This window comes from Engystomops pustulosus, chromosome 3 (genome assembly GCF_040894005.1).
Source record: "Engystomops pustulosus chromosome 3, aEngPut4.maternal, whole genome shotgun sequence".
NCBI classification, from domain to species: domain Eukaryota; kingdom Metazoa; phylum Chordata; class Amphibia; order Anura; family Leptodactylidae; genus Engystomops; species Engystomops pustulosus.
In genome coordinates this window covers 34,429,418-34,451,827 of record NC_092413.1, presented here as the reverse complement: position 1 = coordinate 34,451,827, position 22,410 = coordinate 34,429,418, and the positions used below count along the sequence as shown (strand labels likewise).

Sequence of the window (22,410 nt, the reverse complement as noted above, 5' to 3'; positions counted from 1 at the left end):
CTCACTAAGGAAAAAGGTCACTCTGTCTGATGTTTGGCTCCTTCATCTCCTACAGTGTAGCTGTAAGCCTACTCAAATCATTACACAGCAGAGATAAGGAAAAGAGGACGACAGGGCTTTTTTTTTTTGAACAAAAAACTGCAATTCCATCAGCGTTTCTGTGCCAAAAATCTGGCGGAGAAGCACCAATAAATCTCCCCAGAATGTCATAAATCTAAGTTGAATCAAAACGTGTTCCGCCAATAGAGATTTTCTTTGTTAACCACTTTTCTCAAGATGAGAGATCCTCCTTCATTTGTCCATTTAGACTTATCTAGTGGTACCTAATGGGTGGTGGGACTATGGATTCTATACGTCTAACTTTTATGTCTCTAGTAGTATGCCTTGCTTCATACCACGACTACAGCCTGCAAGTTCTTCCTGTATTATCATTACAAAAATTTAATTTAATAAAACAAAGAGGTAAATCCATGTTACCAAATTGTAGTACTACAAAACTGCATACATGGCAACTTTAGAGGGAAGCCAACATCCAAAGATTGCCATAATAGCCCAGCAACATCGCAACTAATGGAGGAGAGTCAATGGGGAAATGCGAATTCTGAGGGTTTGCTAGACAGTCCTACCTGACTCTTCTTCCGATTCCTCTTGTTTCAGTGCGTTTGTAGATTTCTTCTCACTTTTTGCGGGCACTTTAGAAGACAGTTTCTTCTTAGTCTTGATTTCTTCCTCCGTAGTTATTTTTTCAGTTATGTGCTTCTCTTTAGCTTTCACTTTCTTACCAAATTTTTCATTCTGGTCTTCCTTGGATGTTTCAGGTTCTTCTTTACTCTTGATGATTTTTGTAGAAACGTCTTTGGCTTTTTCTTTCTTTTTCGGTTTAGTTTTCTTCTTCTGTTTCTTGTCCTCTTCATCAGGTAACACATCCTCATCGGTATCGGACAGCTGATAGTAGCGTTTCAGGTCTTGCTTAGTGGTGTGGTTTATAGGACGCCCCCGCTTGTCCACTGTATAATTAAGAGTGAACTTCTTGTCACTGAACATGGCCTGGAAACGTTTATCAATCTTAACTTTTTTCGCTGTTTCCTCCATCTCCCAGAATCGAGGGTCTTTTGTGACCCGACTAAACCGCTGATCAGCACTAAGTTCTCGTGTGGAATCCATCTTCGTAATATTAACGGGTCAAGCAAGGAGACAGAAACAGAGGTAGGGACCTAAAATTACAAACAAAGAAAACTTAATTTACAAATAATCAGGGAAACATCTCATTACTTGTAATATAAACAGAAAAGCACAATGGAGGGCTGAATTTTGGATTTTTTTTCCACTCCTACAAAAAAATAAAATAAAAGGGCCTTTGGCATTGCCCTCAGCACCCAGGTAGAATTACTTTTATGAACAACAATTTTTGTTTTTAAGAAATCTTATCCACTGTCACATCCCCTTTTCAGGTTTTCCCACAAAACAAGTTAGGCCCTAACCACTTGCTGATTGTGGGGGGCTCAGTGATGGGACCCCCACAGATCACTACAATGGGGGACTGATGTACCCCAGTCAGACCCCTTGTCACTAACAGATGACAAAAGCAGCTGGTCTGCCCCATTGTTCTCTATGGTGCTGACGAAGATTACAGCAGTCCAACAGTGCGTGACCTGCTGGTCCGGTCATCTCAGGGAGTGACGAGGGGTCACACTGGGGTGCATCAGACCCCTGTTCTCATGGTCTGTAGGGATCCTATCACTGAGACTCCCACCGTTCAACAATTTAGGCCCTATCCTGTGCATAGGGCCTTAATTGTTTTGTAGAAAAAAACCCTTTAAATGGACAGGGTCTCAAGACAGTGGAGAGGGTGTGTGCATGAGGATGGCTGCACACGTCTCAGTGTGGCATGAGTTTAAAAAAAACGGAGAGCACACGGAAAAAACAACATTCATCTGCATGTAACAGATACGTGCATACCTTAATTCCAGAGTCAGGCTGTTTGGGTATGGGGGTATATCCTCAATCAAACCTCTACACACATTCATTAGCACTTTATTTCATTTCATCTGAAATGACTACGGAAAGCTACAGGTATCAACTACTAGGAAAATGACCTCTCCTCAGCTGATGTGGAACTACAAGCACCCGCACATTCAATCTGATACACTCGTGTACATTCTCCACACATACAGCGCTACGTGTTACCAGGCTCTCAGCTTCTTCCTACTCCACAGCGATCACCACGTGATTCCTCCCAGCAATCCCTTGCGCGTCTGTGAACTCTCACCCCTCCAAGTACGGCGGCCGCAAGGGACAATAGAGAGCTGCGCGTTTGCGTGCCCTGTACTGCTGCCCTTGGAGTTGCTGTATTACTACTCCCTGCACTTACTAGCTGTAGTTATACAGATGGTGGTCTGGTATAGGGCTCCGCATTACTACTACAGGACACTACTATAGGACACAAGCAATGCCAGTATGGCACCCAGTGCACTGTGTGTGAGGTGCTCCCTGCTAGTTCTCAGAAAGGGGTACAGAGCACCCAGCAGCAGTACATGGCACAAATATGGCAATGCGCCAGTAAGGGGGGCATCAACCAGTGTCTTCAATGTGTTTGACAGGGGCATGAAAAGGAGGCAGAAGAACTGGGCGGCATCTCAAGCCAATGCCCAGCAATATGAGTACCTGCGAGAAGAGGTAAGTCACAGCCACCTACCTACTGTCCCAGATACATAATCCTGTGCCTCGCTATATGACAGATTCTTGGAATGTGCGATACACTCTACCAGCCACGTACATAGTTTACAGGAGTTTTTCACTATCAACAGAGTCAGCTCCAGGTTTCAGTAGGCCCCTGGATGACAGAGCCTCAGTGGGCCCCTTTGCAGTGAGCTCAAGTGGCTTCATTAAAAATTCAGAAACTAAACTGTTACCTGTTTCCGTAAATTCTCCCTCGATTATCATAACAAAACAGCCCCCTCATGGTTATTTTATTTAAAGCCCTCACCCCTATGGATTCCTTCTGTACAACCTTATGCAGGCACCGACACTTGTCCGTATATGCCCAGTGTTAGTGCCAGCCCTGACTATCAATATATCTAATCACTCGAATGAACGATTTTGGGGGTCACACATGACCCCAGTTTCTTCTATTCAGAGTGTATATTCCGTGTGTCATCAGAATACGGCCCAGTGTTTGCTGGATCTGGCATCTCAATGCTGAACAAGCAGTGGTTGTGTTCCAGTATATTTACACACACAGCGTACCGTATTTTTCGGACTATAAGGCGCACCGGATTATAAGGCGCACCATCAATAAATGAATGCTAAAACGTCTAGGTCCATATATAAGGCTCACCGGATTATAAGGCGCACCATCAATAAATGCCTGCTAAAATGTCTAGGTCCATATAAAAGACGCACCGGATTATAAGGCGCACCTTATTAAAAGGATGAATGACCAGCAGGTGGCAGACCTGTGCACTGTTCAAGGCAGCTGTTGTCTGTAAGTATGGTTCATATATAAGGCGCACCTTTGATTTCTGAGAAAATCAAAGGATTTCTTGTGCGCCTTATAGTCCGAAAAATACGGTAGTCATCAAACTGCTTTCTGGCGGAACACGCGTGTCGTAACGCAGAGAGAAAACGCAAAACAAAAACGCAACATAGAGGCGAAGAGGTAAAGAGTAATTTTAATGGTGGAGGAACAGCAGCGTCTTTCAAACTGCCTTTAAAACGCAGAAAAAAAACGCAATATGTGAACTCAGCCTAAAGCCCAGTTCACACCTGCGTTTGGACTTCTGCTATTAACTTCTATCACAAAAATCGTAACAACATAAGACTAATGTATCCATGATGTGAATGGACTTTTAATGGCTTCTGTTTATGTCCATTTGCACCACTTTTTACAGTTTCCATCCCATTTGCTGCTCAAATTATGGAATTGGTACAACGGAAGGTCTTGAGGAGTTGTCTTGCGTGCAATTATTTCTAGTTTTCTTTTGCAGATCGGTGACAGAGTAGCGGATCGTGTGTTTGATGTGGCCAGGTGAGTCTCTTCCCTACACGTGGCTTATTGGGTAGTTCAGTTATTGACCAGATAATTTCTCACTACATTTTATTGAAATATTAAGTCCCTACAAAAGTGTAACAGATATAAGTCAGGGAGGATTCCCACGTGGCATTTTTATACGCATCCAAAACAAGGGGGTTTGGCCACAATACATATGCGTTTCCCATTGCAAGAAAAACGCCACTTGAGAATCCGCCCGGATCCTTTCTGATCTTCCAGATAAATATCCGTTTTGGTCAAAAATTCAGAACAGAAAGATGGGGAAGCTTAAACAGCTCAATGACAGCGTGTCAGCCCTAACCAATACCAGCACCTGGTCCAATGCCAAAATAACTATAAATATATACCCAAAAGTACTCCTCAAACAGGAGAGAAGAGGCCAGACCAACAGTTTGTACAATGAAAATATACAATACTTTATTTATATAGTTACATACAATAAAACATGCATCATTATAATGCCCAATGAATGTATACAGTACAATAGCAGTGAAAACACAGACTGAAAAGAGTCAATCCCGAACTATGTCTGGAGATATGTAGATAGTGGGTAAGGAGCTCCACTTAGTAAATGTGCATTGGCTCTCTCAAGTGAGGCTAGATTAATGTATTACAACCTAATGGACTGTGCCATATGGTTGATATAGGATAATGTAGGCCACCAGCATAAAAGTCAAATCCTTACCATAAGGTACACACTTGTATTCTCCAAAGTCTGGGATGACTCCGTCACCGACGCCCGTTTTGGCTCATAGAGAGCCTTCTTCTGGGGTTGTCAGGGGACCCCAGCATCTGACCTGACACACTAAAAAATGGTGGATGCGCACAATTATATATATACTTTATTATGCTGCACATTGTACAGCATAATATGTATATAACAGTGCATATCTCCCACAGTACACAGCATGAATCGACAGCTCAGATAATAAATGTCAGGGGGAGGGGAAAGTAGAACGACAGGACTTATCAGCTCTAATTCCTGCCGCATACTTCCCCATGTGGTCAGCAGCTACTGGGACATCTGTGTGAGTGTATAAATGTATATATCAGTGCATAACTGTGTGGGCACAAGTGTATAAATGTTTGAGTATGCAAATATGTATATTTTTTGAGGCGGTAAGGGGCCCCATTCAGAAGTCTACTATGGGGCCCTGCCTCTCCTATTTAAGCCCCTGGTTGGAAATGTGAGCTGCAGATAAAGATCCAGTTACTGATCCTGATGTGAAAGTTGAGATTCTTATCTTTAATATGGCATAAAAAGCATTTTTCTAGGTACTATAGAACCATAGATGGGGGCTTCTGAAGTGATACTCCCCTTGAGACCACTAAACTCATCTCATATGAAAATGAAGTGAGATGAGTCATATTTGTCAAGGTGAGATGAGTCATATTTGTTTTTTAGGGATATTTTTTATATGTAAACATATGAGATTTCACGTAAAAGAGAACCCTAGAAAAGACATTTTGTACCCTATTTGTGGGACTGGTTTAGTGGGGTTAAATCTGGTGATCGCTTTAAATGGGCCCTACTATAAACCATGATTTTACCTAAGCACTATACCCTTGTGCAATTAAGAGACTTTACATATCGTATTATAGATATACAGTATTATCAGCCACCAGAGATCGCAATAACGCCTCTACAAGCGTCTATGACGCATGCAGAGGCTGATTTACTCTCCAAAAAACCCACCAAGCGTATAAATACGCTTGGCAATTTAATTGTGTTACCGCTGTCTGGCTCTAGGCAGTAGTGATGTGCAGCTGCCGCCTGCTAGTGTGTAAGGACAGAGTTGCCAGCGGAGCTCAGACACAGAGCAGTTGCATATAGGGAGCAGTAGGGGTATCACATTACACTGAGGGCAAGGCACAGGCAGGAGGACAGGACATGTGACCTTTACTGGGGTCTCTGCTCCTCCTCCCCTCCTGACCCGTCTCTCTAGTTCTAATATATACAGCTGCACATGCGCACTAGCAGACTTGGCAGAGTCTGAGAGAAAGAGTGGAGGAGCGTTTGATTCCAAAGGTGTTAGTTGTCATCTGGTGTGGTGGTCCTGTGTCCCCTGTGGTGGTCCTGTGCCTGGTGTGGTGGTCCTGTGCCTGGTGTGGTGGTCCTGTGCCTGGTGTGGTGGTCCTGTGCCTGCTGTGGGGGGTCCTGTGCCTGCTGTGGGGGGTCCTGTGCCTGCTGTGGTGTTCTCACAGGTTTTTGTGACTGACCTATTCCCAGGGAGTTCAATTGATTAATAGTGGTTACCAGAGCCTGATATAAGAGGTATTCAATAAAGTACAAAATAGTTATAATTGATATTCCATGCATAGGTGGACTACATGAGACACAGGAGGTGACCGTGATCTTACAATGTTCACAAGAGCTTACAATCTATGAGGGGGAGGGGGGGGGCGCAAGAGGTGACAGTGCTTGTCCAATGGTCACAAAAGCTTACAATCTATGAGAACAAGGAGGGGACACAGGAGGTGACAGTGCTTGTACAATTGTCACAAGAGCTTACAATCTATGAGGAGGATGAGACACAGGAGGTGACAGTGCTTGTACAATGGTCACAGGAGCTTACAATCTAGGAGATGGCAAAGGGAGAATGGAGGTGACAGTCCTTATACAATGGTCACAGGAGCTTACAATCTATAAGAAGGAGGGGACACAGGAGGTGACAGTCCTTATACAATGGTCACAAGAGCTTACAATCTATGAGGAAGAGAGACAGAGGGTGACAGTGCTTGTACAATGATCCAGGCATTTCAAGTAAGGGATAATTAAATAAATACCGCAAAGACCCCAATGTTTTTACACATTGTATTGAAACTCATTCTATTGAACAAAATCTTCTCTGAACCAAAACACTTGTGCTCAGTAAGTAGCAACTTTATTGCGGCTAAATACATCTTGCTAGTTAGTGAACGTAAGTGCATTGGTCAGAAGGCTTATGTTTTTGGGAAGGACTATTTACTTTAGTAAAAAATAAACAGTGTAAAAAAAAAAAGTGTTATGCCCTCAACACCCCAAAAAATAAATGAAATAAATTTAGAGGCGGCAGCCCCAGCCTGCTCAGCGTGGGGAGGTAGGGGGTTTGGGTCTGGCTATTAACAATGTATACGACTAGGAGTTATATATTTGTATTACTGAAAATTCCATACTCTTCCTCGGCTAAAAATACTCCTCAAAAATGGTGAGAGGAGTATTATTACCCTTCCAGAAAAATGTTAGTGCGACCTCTGTCAGCCACGCAGTCCATTGTTACATTATTGATTATAAGAAGTTTTTTTTCTTGCAGAACGTTTCCTTTTGCTCTAGATATTGGTTCAGGAAGAGGTTACATATCCCGCCATCTAACAAAGGTAAGTGTAGGTTTACAAATAATTACTGTGACCAAAATATCTACAATGGACAATTTGTTTTGCATTTGCCAACCCAAACCTAAAAAAAAAATCAGGAGAATTGAATAAAGTTCTATATAAAATATTTGGCATCTAAAAATAAAAAAAACATCATTCTACAATGTACTTTAAAAAAAAAAAAAAAAAAAAAGTAAGATCTTGGCTTGGTGTTGTTCTTTGTTCCCTGGGGATAAAAGTCTGTTCCTTGTCAAGTGATAGTGACAGGTCATTATAGTGATTAGGCCGTGTTCACATGTGACAATGACCAGGTGCAGCAATGCTACACAGGTTTATGAAATATTGCAATGGTTTTGTGATGCAGTTATCGTCCACATGGCCATTTCACAGTGAGGGTCTCTCTTCAGGATAAGTTATCGGTGTCTGATCAGTGAAGAAGGTGACTCTTAGTCCTGCATTGATGAGATGTTTGGCCCAGTGAGAAGGAGCCAAAGACTTGAAAGGGAACCACAACTGCAGTTCTAGATTCTGGCCACTACAGAGAGAATGGAGACACCTCCCACTGATCAGACATTGATTACGTATCTTACAGATAGGCCATCAGTATTATGGAAATACCGTTGGGGGGCGGATTCCCGCATTGCTCTAGTACTTCCAGTTTATGGCGCAGAAGTTCCAGGGGGTCACAGGGCCCACGTTGGCCAATAAGTGTCCTCCTTTGACCACACAACACTTCCTTTGTTGTCTTTTGGTCGAGGAGGTCACTCATTGACAGAATTGTGTCCTGTGACACCCTTGGAAACAGATTCTGGCCCAGATTTACTTTTGTATGAGCACTTTATGAAATGAGCACTGTGCCCTGTGACTGGTCCTAAGGGCAGTGACCATGTTTCCTTTAGGGTGGATCCACGCGAGGAATATTTGCAGCAGATATTGTCGAAACACTTGCCACTAAACCATCCAAAATGGACTTTATATGCGTTGGATAGCACATCTCTACATCCTTATTTTTAGGGGATGCTTTATTTATTAAAATTAACAAAAACTCACATGTATTATTGAACACAAAAAAAAAATCTCAATTTTTTTGAAATATGATATCATGATTTTGTGGGGGTCATCGTCATAACTCTCTTGTGACTCTCTTGGCCCCAATTACTAATGTGTAGCAGTGGCACTTTCCTTATATGTTACCTTTTTTCACCTTGCATCTGTCAGCTGCCTACTCCTCCGTACTGTGTTCAACTCACAAGATTGAGGGACGTAGACGACAAATGGCTATAACTTCTGGTGTAATTTTAACAAGGAGAATCTACCTTTTGATATTGTATAAGGATTGTATTTCTAGATGCCACAGAACCAGAAATATCCACTGTTAAAGTTACAGTTGTGAGTGGGAGCTGTATCACACTTCCAACTATAACAGAATTCTAGCGTGATAATAAAGGACAGGTTCTCCTATTTAAAATGACACCAAAATGGTGTCTCTAGATGCCATAGCTGTTTGTAACTAGGGTTTATTTTCAGAAAACTGTATTACCAGTGCATGGAGATGCCAAATACAATACTGCTGGTTAGCAGCACTGTGTGTGGCCCAGGTTTTATAAATTAACAGTACTTTTTCCTCCCTTTGCTTCTCATTGATAAGATCCATTTTTTTCAAAAATGAAAACTTACAGAAAATGCAATGTACAAACAGCAGGTGTCACTGTTGTATAGAAAATTTTAGCTGAGCGGCAACACTATTTTTGCAAATTGATCCTTTAAGGGATGAGACTCATTTTTTGTATCTAAGGTAGGGGCTTCTTTTCTTCAATGATTCTTTTCTTCAAGTATTATACTTAAAATCGTTACATTCTATTATTTAAAGGAAATCTATCATCTTAAATCTATTATGATAAACCAGGGACACTTACTGATAGAACCAAGTGCCATGACTGTTGTAATCATGTTATATATGTTATACATGGCCTCCTTCCTTCTAAAATCAGCTGTTACAATTATGCTAATGAGTTAGAAGGGCTCTGGGGGTTTTTAGCAGAGGTCCTCCATGCTGCGGCTTCACCATTACTCTGTCATGCCCCCCCTGCCCCTTCAGCACTTCCCCCTCCCTGCTTTAATTTCAGATTGGGAAGGGGAATAACCTGTGAAGCTGCAGCACAGAGGGGCTTTAATAACACCCCCCCCCCAAGCCTTTCTGGCTCATTAGCATGATTGTAAAACTTGATTTTTGAAGGATGGAGGCCGTGGATAACAAATTTAATAAGATTCCCACAGTCACGGTGCCTGGATCTATGAGTAAGTGCCCCTGGTTTATCATGATGGATTTTGATGGTAGATTTCCTTTTTTTTTAATTTCCAAAATAACAGCCCCTCCAAGATGATGTGTTTGGCACATGTACATACGGGACATAATCAGTTTGGGTTAGCTACAGCAGAATAGCGCCATCTAACCTGTATCAATTTACAGTGTTGTTAGCCAGGGATTGGAATTATATACAAATCCCTTTAAAAAAAAAAATTTGCTTTTCAGTCTGAAATCATGGCTGCAGATTCTTAGTGGGAAATTCAACCTTTGCAGTGGGGCTGAGCTGTAATTCCAAACATTACCTTGGCATAGGGGGGCACTTTTTCTAACTAAAAGCTATTGTATTTTCCTAATCCTGAACAAACTTTCTTATGAAACTCGGCACTACTCCGATACACACATATTGTGCAGCGGTCCTCTGCTAAGATTCATTGTTTTGTTTGTGTGCTGATCATGCACAGAGTGAGATGTGGTCAGTGTTTGCCATTGTTTTCTATTGTATTTTTTCTTTCATTCACAATTACCGTAAATCTAATCTGTGTATATAAAGCCTTAGGAACCAGGCACATACATTCATATACAGGATACCAGAAAATAAATTCTCAGCCATAATTTATATCATTCCATCTCCAGTCTGTGACAGCTCTGTCCAATTCCTGTGCCGCTGTCAGTCACATCTGTCCTCCCATGGATGATCACACAGTGAGTGGCCTCCACCGATGCCATGTATATGTGAATAAGAAGGGGGGGGAATGTCACATGGCAGTAAATCACAGATACTCACTACACCCAGAACTGTGATGTAGGCAATAAAAACACTATTGTTTTCTTGCTTTCCATAACACAAAATGTAGGAAGTTCTGTAGGAAGTCTCAATGTTAATTTCCTGTGAATCAACTGGTCCCTGGTCTATGATGTCTCACAGGTGCACGCCTCGTTATATCACAGCTCTGATTACGCTCTGTGACATTAAGGGTGCGACCACACGTTCAGTTTTTCAGATGCAGTTTTTGATGTTTAAACCAGGAATGGAGTAAAAGTAGGAGGAGGAGTAACACCTTTCAATTATGTCTCAACCCTTTTCCCATCAGAAATCAGCCTTTGTTTTCTGTTATTCGCCAATTTAAGTTTTTCATTGTTTTGTAGCCATCCGTTTTTTTTCCCCCAACTATCCGCTCAAAGAACAGATGATGTAAAAAACATACTAACGGTCACCATTGCAAGTCTGTTGAAATCAATGGGGGAAAAAATGGGGGTTTCCTTATTCATCCATTTTTAAACAGAAACCTGAACACAGATGAGAACTCGGCCCTTAGTTGGATGTGTGTATTTGGGAAATTTGGATGGTATCTTCTGAGAGTTGGTGAGTGTTTCCGCTGTGGTTCGCGTAATGGACTCCTAGAAAATAATAACTTGGGACGGGACCTAGGTATGCCTATAAATGTCTGCTCCTCCCTCATCCAGTTGTTGGTCATTACTAGTCTTCTGACTCATGTAGCTCTCTTTGCGTTGCTATTTTCTACTGTGTACCCTTGCTTTGTTGATTTGACTATTCTCTAGCCCCTCGATTCTGTACCTCGTCATCATCTTGGATTTAACCCAGTTTGTCTGACTTAGCTTGTCTGTCTAGTTTCTATTTATTGTCCCTTTTCTGTTTTTGTCATCCTTTCTGAGCATCTACTCAGAGGAGCGATTGTCTTCTGTGGTTAGTACAGCCTGGGAAATGAGGTATGGACGTTGGTTTTGGGTAAGCTTAGGGCCTCCACCCTTTTCTCTATTGTGACACACTCAATGAAGGCAGTTTGACTCCAATATTGTTGCCACGGGTAATTGATTTTTTTTTTTTTAACATAAAAAAATTATTTCTATATTTAATTATATAAAAATAGAAACACACAACCCATTTCCTTTAAGATGAAAGCCACGACTTCTGCCTCCTAGCGTCCATTAACATCAATGTTTCTGCTTGAGCTGAGTGCAGATTCAATCACAGATGTCAGATGAATATCCACCCACTCTCTGGCTGCTGTGGGTCCTGTAATCCATCCCTAAATGCAGGAGACAAGCTGTTCGCCGAGACACTTGACGTTTTTACTGATGTTATAAATGAGGGACCGGAGTTTGCACACAGAAGAGATGCAGCAGCTCCAGAGTTCAGAGCAGATTCACACGTCTGGCAAATTGCACCTGAAAACAAGTGGAAAGAAATCGACTCTACAGATTCTGACTATTTTTGTTTCCCCGCTTTCTGGAATCTATTTTTCTGTAGTCATTCACTAATAAAATCTTGTCCGCCAGTAGAGATGCCAAGTCGCCCTTGTCATGGAGGCTAAATAGCTTCATCGCTAGGCTTCACTTACACTTTGTTGGCATAGCCGTCATAAAACATAGCTAATAGGGAATTTACAATTTGCACATTTGCAGGCTTTGCAAGTCACTTTTTGTATTCCCTCTATATTATTTTTTATCCAGGATGTTTGTTTTTTTTGTCTCCATTTACATCTATACCCCCCCAGAGCTCCAGTTGTCCATCATGCTGCTCATATGCATAGCTGCTGCATATCATTTACCATCTGCTGGCCTCCTTTCCATACATCACGTTGCTTTTGGCGTTTATCCGTGAATAAGCAGCGTTGTTTAGTGTCTGCTCGCCATCTAGCAGCTCCAGAGTATTAGAGCAAGCTGTGTAGCAAAAATTAGCTTTTTAGCTTTTTTTAAAGCAGAAGGAACTGCGGCAGCATCTATAGTGGAGTTGATGTAGCTAAGAGTAGGTGTTGTTACTGTGATATTCAGTGTATTAGTAGTAGACTGGAAAGAATAAATCCCCAGCCATATGGAACTGATTCAGATCAGGGTTTAATACCGTGGCTTTTAAAGGGAGCATGTTTTAACATGCACTTTCTGGCATTTCCTCCCTTAAAAGAATTGGCCACTTTACCTCATGTTCTTTGTGATGTGTGGGGGGCAGGATATTGGGTAATTTACCAATATCCATCTATTGAAAGTTCTGCTCCGCTTTATCAATATGTAACATGAAGCCTCCTGTCTTTTACCTCATCAGCCAAATATTCCTGTCCATAAAATGGCCGCATCATGTGATCTCTATCTGTCCATGGACAATCCCCAGTTTGAGATCACATGATCCTCCATCTGCGGCCATTTTATGGTCAGGAATGTCTGGCTGAGGTAAAAGACAGGTAAAAGAAGCGGAGCAGAACTATTAATAGATGTATATTGGTAAATGACCAAATATCCTCCCCCCCCACACACTTAAACACACATTACAAAATACATGAGGTAAAGTGGCCAACCCCTTTTAAGTTACATTTTGTTAGTTTACATATAAAGCATTAATTTAGACAACCCTTTCTTGGGCTCTATGGTAGCTAGAATGATGTTGTTTGTGACATGTTAAAGATAAGAGTCTCATCTTTCAAATTACCACCGTGTGGTACAGAACCGAAGGCCCAGGCAGGAAATAGTTGTGAATGCAAGCTGCTATACATTCAAAAGTGGTTAAAGGTAACCCTAAGGTTTTCATCCCAGGTCACATCAAGATGAAGGAGGTATATGTACACTATGGTGTGGTATTTGTACCAACACTGGATTTACTGACATAAATACAACTAAATTGCACCAAAAAGCTATGTTGTCTGGTGGGTTCCATATTTATTATGCGTTTTAAACATTTTTTTAAAATTTTTTAATAAGTGGGCATGATTGATTGACTGGTAACAGGGTGTGACTTAAAGGGTACCAGTCGGTAGGTTTGAGGCTCCTAAAGTGCCAGTACGCCTATATACAGCTGGGATTTAGGATCCTGGACATTTTTGCCTTACATGTGTCTGTGGCCACTTTCCCAAGACATCTTGCACCCCCACCTGAGCACTGCACATAGTGGAGCCTAGGTCAGAGCACCTCACTTCACTGTGCATGTTGTTTAATGTTCAGAGCATGTTTAATGAAGCAAGGACATTAATATGGCTACAGGTTTGCTGCCAGATATATGTCCCCATAGACAGCAATAGGTGCTGCGGGCGGCAGTTTGGTGCCACACACAGACCCGAGGCTGTCTGGTTTCTGCAGTTTAGTTACAATGAGCCAGTGGCTCATTGCAATGTATACTGGGCATACTGTGCAAAAATGCCATATACTGCAATACAGTAGTATTGCAGTGTATGGTAGGAACGGTCAGACCATCTAGGGTTAATGTACCCTAGAGGGTCTTAAAAAAAAAAGTTAGTTAAAAACCTAAAAGTTCAAATCACCCCCCTTTCCCTAGAACTGATATAAAACGTAATAAACAGTAAAAGTCACAGACACAATAGGTATTGCCGCGTGTTTTGTGTTACGCACAAAATAAGCCCTCACACAGCTCTGTACACAGGAAAATGAAAAAGTTAGTGATTTTTTAAGGTGGAGAGCCAGAAATGAGGGGAAAAAAAACTGCATCCTTAAAGGGTTAATCTCCTTTTCACCCTGCTCTAGTTACGGGAATTTAATTCTCCAAATACAAGAAGTCATTGACCCGACCACCACAGCATGAACCCCTCTCGGTAGTCCACTGGCTGTACGGAGTCAATTGCCCACATTTATCAAAAGTAGTGCTAAGTGCACTATGCCTAACTAATGTGCAGCGGGCGCCAAATTATTGACTAGTAGTGCACGGTCTTCATGGATCAGGCACCCCCTGCACTGCTCGGGAAGTGTGCATCAACTTTTTTTAGATGCACCTTTAACATACAGAATACAACAAGAGTAATTCTGTATAAATAAAGGTATAGGGTGTTTTGGTTCAAAATGGCGCTGATAGGTCTGGTCTTTGTTTACAAAATTTATTAATGCAAAAATAAAATTTTCATAAGGACAATAAAAAAAAAATATAAGAACAACGTGTTTAGTGCTTGGGCTAAGCGCCTCATCAGGTTCATCAGTAATGAATGTGGCGCAGCATCGGACAATGCAACCAACGCAAGGTTCCTTTATGTGTAGAATTTTGTGGTGCGGCGGGCACACTGCTTCCTATATAGATGCGCAAAAACTTTAATGAATGTGGCCCAATGCCATATTCCATACAGAGAACATAGTACATTCTGACCTGATGGCTCCTGACTGCTTCCACCGCACGTGGACTCCCTGGATGGGGTGGTCTTCCTCTCAGGGCTCGGTGGGATCTCAATTAATCAGGTGACCCGTCTGATAGACCCCGTCCCCTTAGTTTGTTACGGTTGATATTTTTATTGTTATGCCGTTATCTGGGCTGTCTTGCCATGTTGTTTGGTGGTTATTTTCTACCTCATTGTCTTATGGCTATGTGTGTTGTTCTTATACATCCAACTTGAAATATTGGGGGGGGGGGGGGGGGGGCGGAGAGGTAACCGTAAAGTAAGCCAACAAATTAATGGCGTAAACTTTTAGTAGATGAAGAATTATCATCCAGCAGTTACGTCCCTGAACAAAGCGTTGTCATATCCTATCATCGTCTAATCCTATGTGTTTCCACGAAAGCAGTAAGAGGTAGTTATCAGCACAATGGAAAGCCATACGTTATCTTCTTAATCTAATCCAATTTAGATTTATGAGACCTTTAATAACGGTGCAGCATTTGGTGGTCTGAAAGCATGATACAAACCTGTCATTTCAGAGAACATGGCAGAACCTTATCTTTTCACAAACCCCTAATCTGATGCAGTTCTGCAAAGGACAGACAATGAATAAGCCCAGATTCCTCTGCGCCTTCATTCAAACACATATTTACCTCCATGCCGGGCTCTAAGTCTTGTCAGAAGGCGTCAGCTCTGGTCCCATCCGCAGAACTAAGTGAAGCAATACATCACGTGGCTAAATAAAGTGATACAATACATTGTGCATAATGACTCCTAATTCTGCTCAGAGATTGGACGTTTTTCGGCTGCTATTTGTGCATAATGGTCCATATCTGTGTGTTATTACCCCAGTAATATATGTGTGTGCAGCAATGCTGGTACTAAACATGAGCGAGGCTGACTCACACTGTGATGTATGGGCTGAGATACTGCCGGTTGCTTGGAAAGATGCCATAGACTATTGGGAGAGTAAAATAACACTGCGAGTGCGACTGATACATGGGGTTGCGTATATTTTTCTGCTTATGTGGGCTGTTCTTATCGACACACTATTTATAGGAGCTATTTATTCTGGATTGGGAATTCATGGTCTTGTTCTGCTTTTATTTGGTAGGAAACGGTGGAAAGATTTGTTCAAGCGGACGTGTGCGAAGAGGCGCTGGTAAGAGAGACATCCCGCTTTTTGTTTAACAACTAAACAGTTGTGGTGAGGGGTAGGGTGCAGTCTCCTCATGCATTCTTCCTCTACTCCACACCACCCCCCTCCCTCTCCCGCCTGCTCAGTGCACATGACAGGAAGAGGGGAGGGGCAGAGGGAGCTAGATGAGTGTGGAGGAGAGGAGACTGACCAAGGCACACACAGACTGAAGCTTAGCCCGGGAGTTGCCACATGCTGCTAGCAGGAAGCCAAGTAATGTGAAATAAAATTTTATAAAGTAGTGGCAGTATCCAGAATGCTGACAAATCAGTATAGCATAGGCTATTCGAACCTGTCACCTGCTAAAAATTACATTACTGGTGACAGATTTGCTTTAAATTGTATTCTACACACATGAATAGGAAAGGGCTTCTTTCTTCATTTACTTTGGCTATTATCACCTTCCCTCCTTTTTTCTAATGATCTCCGTCATCCCCATAGAGAAAGTGTTCCTACACAGTGTAGCAGCCTGTGAAGCTTTAGCATGTAGGGGCTCTTCTCACAACCCCAAAGCCCCTCAGGCTCATTAGCATAATTTTAAAAGTTGATTCTAGAAGGAAGGTTACCGCAGTCACTGTGCCTGCATCTATGAGTATGTGTCCCTGGTTTATCATGTATGAATTTGATGGTAGATTTCCTTTAAGGTGTCAGATCTACTATAATATAATGGTATAGATGAGCACTTCCCAGTTTTATACAAAGAACATAACTCGAGAAAAATAAACCCAGACCTCTAAATTAGGCCAAAACTGCATGTGAATTACTTGTACAAATAATGTGAGTTATTTTTTTACCACCCAACCTGATGGCTATAGAATTTTTTTTTCTTTTTACTTCTTTTATGTTTTGTGTCTAGAAACGCAGCTCCGCATCTGAAATCCCCACAATAAACGTGATAGCAGATGAAGAATTTCTACCATTTAAGGATAATACATTTGACCTTGTTGTCAGTAGTTTAAGGTATGAACTTTAATTCCATACAATACAAGAGCTGCACAACCACATCTCCCCATAGTACCAGGCCCATACATTTCTTTTTAATATGGTTTCCAATAGTATAAAGGAAATGTTTTTATTTTTTTCATTTTTTTTTAATAAATTACTTTCCCATATATTCATGTGTTTGGTCCAAGGTCTACTATTAAAGGGAACCTGTCACCGAATGTAATTCTGCTAAATTTCTAGTCCATTCAGGAAGGTATGAAATGTCCTTTCTTGACCCCAAAAGCAGATATTATACAACTGAAGATATAGGAATCTAAAGCAACAATCTTCTATCTTTTCATACCCTACCTAAGGGGGCTAGTGCTTTAATGGGGTAACATCTGGTGACATATTCCCTTAAAGTCAGTCTTTTAAAACCTTTTCAGAGGTTTGGAGCTTTCACTGGAGTCTATGCTCTTTGTTCAGGGGCCGTTGTAGTTTTATTTTTACTCTTCTTGCCCAGGACATAATACTGTATATACCTCCCCTGCCCAAATGCTGTAGTATTTGACATAATATTTATTTCATTTTATCTTTTATATTCAGTAAACCAGTTTTGTTTCATTTTTATGTTTATTGCAGTTTACACTGGGTGAATGATCTGCCCAGGGCATTTCAAGAGGTATGAATTCTGTCTTTTAAATATTTATAGATTTTTCTTACTATTCGGTATTATATGTATTTTACTGTATTTTACTTATCGAGTGAAATATACCAGATTTTTCTTTTTAATTGAGTATTTCTGATTACTTATTTATTTGTCTTCCAGATTTATCGGGTACTTAAGAACGATGGCGTGTTCATCGGGGCCATGTTTGGTGGGGAGACACTATATGAGCTCCGCTGCTCGTTGCAGCTGGCGGAGATAGAAAGGGAAGGAGGATTCTCTCCACACGTGTCACCCTTCACTGCTGTCAACGATATCGGGAATCTGATGGGGAGAGCCGGCTTTAACATGTTAACTGTTGTAAGTAATATTGTTCATCATGGTTGTCATGTTCAGCATAAACATGGTTTGCTGATTATGAGTAGTATAGAGAAGAAAAGGCTGAAAGGGGGGATACCAAATAACCACTAGTGGGAGTGTCAGTATTTATTATGATGACTAGTTCTACGCATAAATAAGAAAAAGTGATTTATTGAGCAGAAAAAAGAGGATGATTAACAGTCCTTATAACACGTTTCGCGTCGCTGGGATCCTTTCTCAAATAATGGACAATTAAAAAGAGGGAAAACCATTCCTGATGACCATTATTCCTTTAGTGGTCATCGGGAATGGTTTTCCTTCTTTTTAATTGTCCATTATTTGAGAAAAGGTCCTAGCGGCGTGAAACGCGTTATAAGGACTGTTAATCATCCTCTTTTTTTCTGCTCAATAAATCACTTTTTCTTATTTATGAGAACTAGTCATCATAATTAATACCTACACTCCCACTAGTGGTTATTTGGTAAGCCCCCACCACCACTTTTTTTTCGGCTTTTTCTACTCTATACTACTCTGTACACCAGCCCATATACAGGTGACTGTTTTCCATTTTGGAGCCTGGGAGCTGCTCGTGCGAATCACCACTACAGCACCCCACCGTGGATTACTCTTTAAGGGAGCTATATGCACTGTACAAGTATTTAACAGGTGAGCACCAATTACCTACAACTATAAGTTTCTGCCTTACGATATCACCCGAGGCGCCATCCTTTGCTCTGTGTTTTTTTTAAGATTCTCTTGAGGTGCTGATTATGAGAAGACTCGGGGCAAAATTGGTGCACTGTGTTAGTGTCCGTTTACAGAGGGTGACAAGAGCCCATTAATGTGTCCAAAAACATACAGAACAGGCTACTGTTACATGGAAGAAAATAACTAATGATCGACTTGTAGTAATAACAACATTTTGCATTTGTTCCAGGCAGACTATCTGTAATGTTAGTGGGCCTCAATGTCTAGTGCCATAGATATTCAAGTGGGTCACTGAGGATTTTAGGATAGGAATGCCGTTGTCTTTTCATTCTGGTGTGGCTATTATTCCAAGTCATGTCGTTGGTCTTCTTGACGAGCATTGCTTTACATGGAGCTACAAGTAACATACAAGTTAGCCCCTATTAACAGGATATGGGCTAATTTGCTGATCAGTGGAGACCCCCACGGATCATGAGAATGGGGTTCCGTCGTACTCTAAAGAGAATTGAGCTTGCGCCGGCAGCTTCATTCTTCTCTATAGTGCTGACAGAGATAGCCGAGCACTGTACTCAGCAATCTCCATCAGCGCCATAGAGATGAAAAGAGCAGCCAGTGCATGCACGATCAGCTGCTAACTTGTATGTCACTGGAGATCCCCTTTAATTGCTATTTTTCCCCTGACCTCAATAAAAGTCTAGGAGGAAAATAAAACCACTTTACTCTCTATAAAACACAATGCGGTGGGGTTCTGAGCTTGCAATCCTTTTTAGTAAGAGAAGCTCCTCTTCATCCATGTATTAACCTTAAATTTTGAGGTCCTGCTTGTAATTTGTACAATGGCTACTTATGGGCAAACATATTGGGGCACATTTATTTACCCGTCCCGTCGCGATCCCTGAAGTGCATTGCCGATGCGCCAAAATCCGATCGCATGCACCAAAAACCCCTGTGCAATTCAACGCAAATCGGAAAAATTCGGGTAAACCGACGGAAATGCGCTCCGCGTACCCTTAGTAAATGTGCCCCATTGTATAACAGTTGTTTCTCCAACATTGGAGATAAGGTTGTAGGGTTCTTCCACTTTTTCATTGTTGTCAAGGTACAGGTGAAAGCAGAAGATTTAGCGAGGGACTTTCTCCGTGTTTTATGGCTGCTGTAATCCTGCTCTGTGCCATTAGTTTCATAGATCACATCACATCCATTGATTGTGATACCTATAATGTAATTTTACTCCCGGGCACTGGACATCTGCTGAACCCTAGCACCCAGTCATCATTCAGTAAGGAGGTGCAATGTCTCAGTGTGATATATTACCTGCTGACATAATAAAAATGATAAGAAAACCCAATTATTCACTGTTTGTGTAGTGTGACTGTAGTAATCCTCCTTTCCATGCAGGATACTGATGAAATCCAGGTCCACTATCCCGGAATGTTTGAGCTAATGAAAGATTTACAAGGTAAGTACATGCTTTCTGTTAGTCTAAAAAAAAATGCCACCTTGATTCAACTCCAGTTATACACTGTTTGTTTGTCTTTATAGCTACTTGGAAGGGTTGTGTGTGACGTGGCCTCTAATTAGAATCACAATTTTCCCCCCAAATTTAAACGGAACCCGTCAGGGCGGTTTGGGACACTTAACCACCCACAAGTCTCTATGGACAGGTAGTTTAGTGTCCCAAATGCCCTGTATGATTTTTAAGCATTTGGGTTAAAAAAATAAAGAAACTATATACTTACATTACACCCTGGCTTTCTTTACTGTACACGCGCTATAGGTATGGCTCATGTGCAATGAAATCGTGATACCGTCCTGGCTTCACTTCCCTCATCACGAGAGAAGGTGCCAGCGCAGGATCTCCTGATGTGAGTCTCATTAGACTTACATCTAGGTCAGTATTTAAGTATTTAAAATTAGCAGAAACATAGCTACCACAAACAGATTAAACCCCATTCAGGACTTTGATACTGGCAGCTGGCTTATGTATAGATGTAATGACACTTTAAATGGCTATATCTTCTTAACTGTTATGCCTGGAATCTCACCTTGAATATTGCACCAGGATTGTGTTTTTAGGTGCCACAAAACTGGAGGTATCCAGTAAAAAAAGATTTTTATATACAGCTGCCCACTTTGTAACTTTTAGGCCTCATGCACATGACCGTATATGGTGGCTGTTAGGTAGTCGTAAAACAGTAGCTAGCTTACACTCGCCATAAAGGTCTAATGTTCACGTGCCATCTCACCGCACCGTGGCTGGGTCGTACATCTACTTTGCAGAGGATGCCTGTTTTTGCAACAAGGCTGCTCCACATACTATGGAGATAATATCAACCCCTTCCCGCATAGGATAGTCATAGGATGTGGGTAGTTCCTGCACCTTGACGTAGAGTTACGTCACGGCGATCGCCCGGGATCTTTGCAATCGCCACAGATTCCCATCAGTACTTGCGGGATTGCGACTATCGCGATCCCATCTGTTCAACTTTATAGACTCCACAGTCATAGTGACCACCACGGCAGTAGGGCATTATCGCGATGATTGGCACCCTTCATGCAGGACACGGAGGTGCCAATCATTGCCATGGCAGTCCTGAGGTTCGGTATGTCCCCCTACGATCAATTGAATACAGGAAGTCCCTGGGTTACGTACAAGATAGGTTTGTTCTTAAGTTGAATTCGTATGTAAGTCGAAACTGTATATTTTATAATTGTAGAACGAGACCAATTTTTTTTTTTGCCCCGGCGACAATTGGAGTTTCAAGGTCACAGTGGGCAGATCGGTCCGTCTATAACTATGGGTAGTCTGTAAGTCAGGTGTCATTAAGTAGGGGACCGCCTGTATAGCCTAACAGTGCTTATATCAGTCTATGCAGAATGCATTGGATGTCTACGTAATATGCTGCAATACATTAGTATTGCATTATATTACAATGAACTAGTGATCAAATGATCACTTGTTCATGTCCCACACAGTAAAACAGTAAAAAAAGGTTTTAAAGAAAAAGTGCATTTAAAAACATTATTAAAAAAGAATAAAAGTCCCCTGAACTTTGTGGAGTTTTACGGCATTTAATGCTTTATGACGGCTTGTAAATTATACCTCCATTTTGTTTAACCATTATGAAACATCTAAATGGTTAACACACTTTTAAAGATGATTTTTGCACATTGAGGGGTATAATTTATAAAATGTACATAATTTACAGGGTTTTACTGCAATTTAGGCCTCTGAGTCACTTAAAGCTGAGCAGGTGCCTCTAAATAAGTGTTTTGGCAATTTTCATAAAAATGAGAAAAATTGCACCCAAAATGTTGAACCACCTAACAACCTAGAAAAAAAAGAGGATGCAGAAAAAGCCATGCCGATATAAAGCAAATATAGGGAAATCTTAGTTATGAAGTTACTTGGGTGCTATGACCATGTGCCTGAAAAGCAGACAATCTAGAACTTTGAAAATGAATAATTTTTAGAAATTTTTGCCTAATCCCTTTTTTTTTCACAACTAAACACAAAAGATATCATCAAAATTTGACTATTTGTTTTCTCATCACACATTGTACTTCAATCTCAAAATCCAATGGATATGTTAAAGCGTTGTTAGGTATAACCTCCTATAATGACACAGGGCAAATTAAAAAAAATCAGGCTTGGTCCTAAAGCCATAAAATGGCTTGTACCTGAATGGGTTAATAATACTTTATTCATCCCAAACGGGAAAATTAATATTGCAC

At 41.3% G+C, this 22,410-nt stretch overlaps 2 protein-coding genes across 5 annotated transcripts in view; one reads left to right on the top strand and one right to left on the bottom strand.

The window, feature by feature from the left end:
* The window catches only part of ESF1 (ESF1 nucleolar pre-rRNA processing protein homolog), a 39,794-nt gene extending 37,446 nt beyond the window's left edge, over nucleotides 1-2,348 (bottom strand). Inside the window, exons 1-2 of one of the 4 annotated variants that reach the window (XM_072140446.1) lie at nucleotides 2,270-2,348; nucleotides 627-1,214 (exon numbers count right to left, since the gene is read on the bottom strand). In XM_072140446.1, coding sequence (XP_071996547.1) covers nucleotides 627-1,164 — 538 coding nt within the window. In that variant the 5' untranslated portion in view covers nucleotides 1,165-1,214; nucleotides 2,270-2,348. Of the gene's footprint in view, nucleotides 1-626; nucleotides 1,215-1,959; nucleotides 2,149-2,172 lie in introns of those variants that run through there. The other 3 variants (XM_072140443.1, XM_072140444.1, XM_072140445.1) reach the window with 3 other exon arrangements.
* An 86-nt stretch (nucleotides 2,349-2,434) lies between these two features.
* NDUFAF5 (NADH:ubiquinone oxidoreductase complex assembly factor 5) overlaps nucleotides 2,435-22,410 on the top strand; it is a 29,187-nt gene continuing 9,211 nt past the window's right edge. The window contains exons 1-8 of the mRNA XM_072140447.1: nucleotides 2,435-2,676; nucleotides 3,987-4,027; nucleotides 7,345-7,408; nucleotides 15,933-15,980; nucleotides 16,873-16,976; nucleotides 17,583-17,622; nucleotides 17,770-17,967; nucleotides 20,074-20,134. Coding sequence (XP_071996548.1) covers nucleotides 2,458-2,676; nucleotides 3,987-4,027; nucleotides 7,345-7,408; nucleotides 15,933-15,980; nucleotides 16,873-16,976; nucleotides 17,583-17,622; nucleotides 17,770-17,967; nucleotides 20,074-20,134 — 775 coding nt within the window. The 5' untranslated portion in view covers nucleotides 2,435-2,457. The remainder of the gene's footprint in view (nucleotides 2,677-3,986; nucleotides 4,028-7,344; nucleotides 7,409-15,932; nucleotides 15,981-16,872; nucleotides 16,977-17,582; nucleotides 17,623-17,769; nucleotides 17,968-20,073; nucleotides 20,135-22,410) is intronic.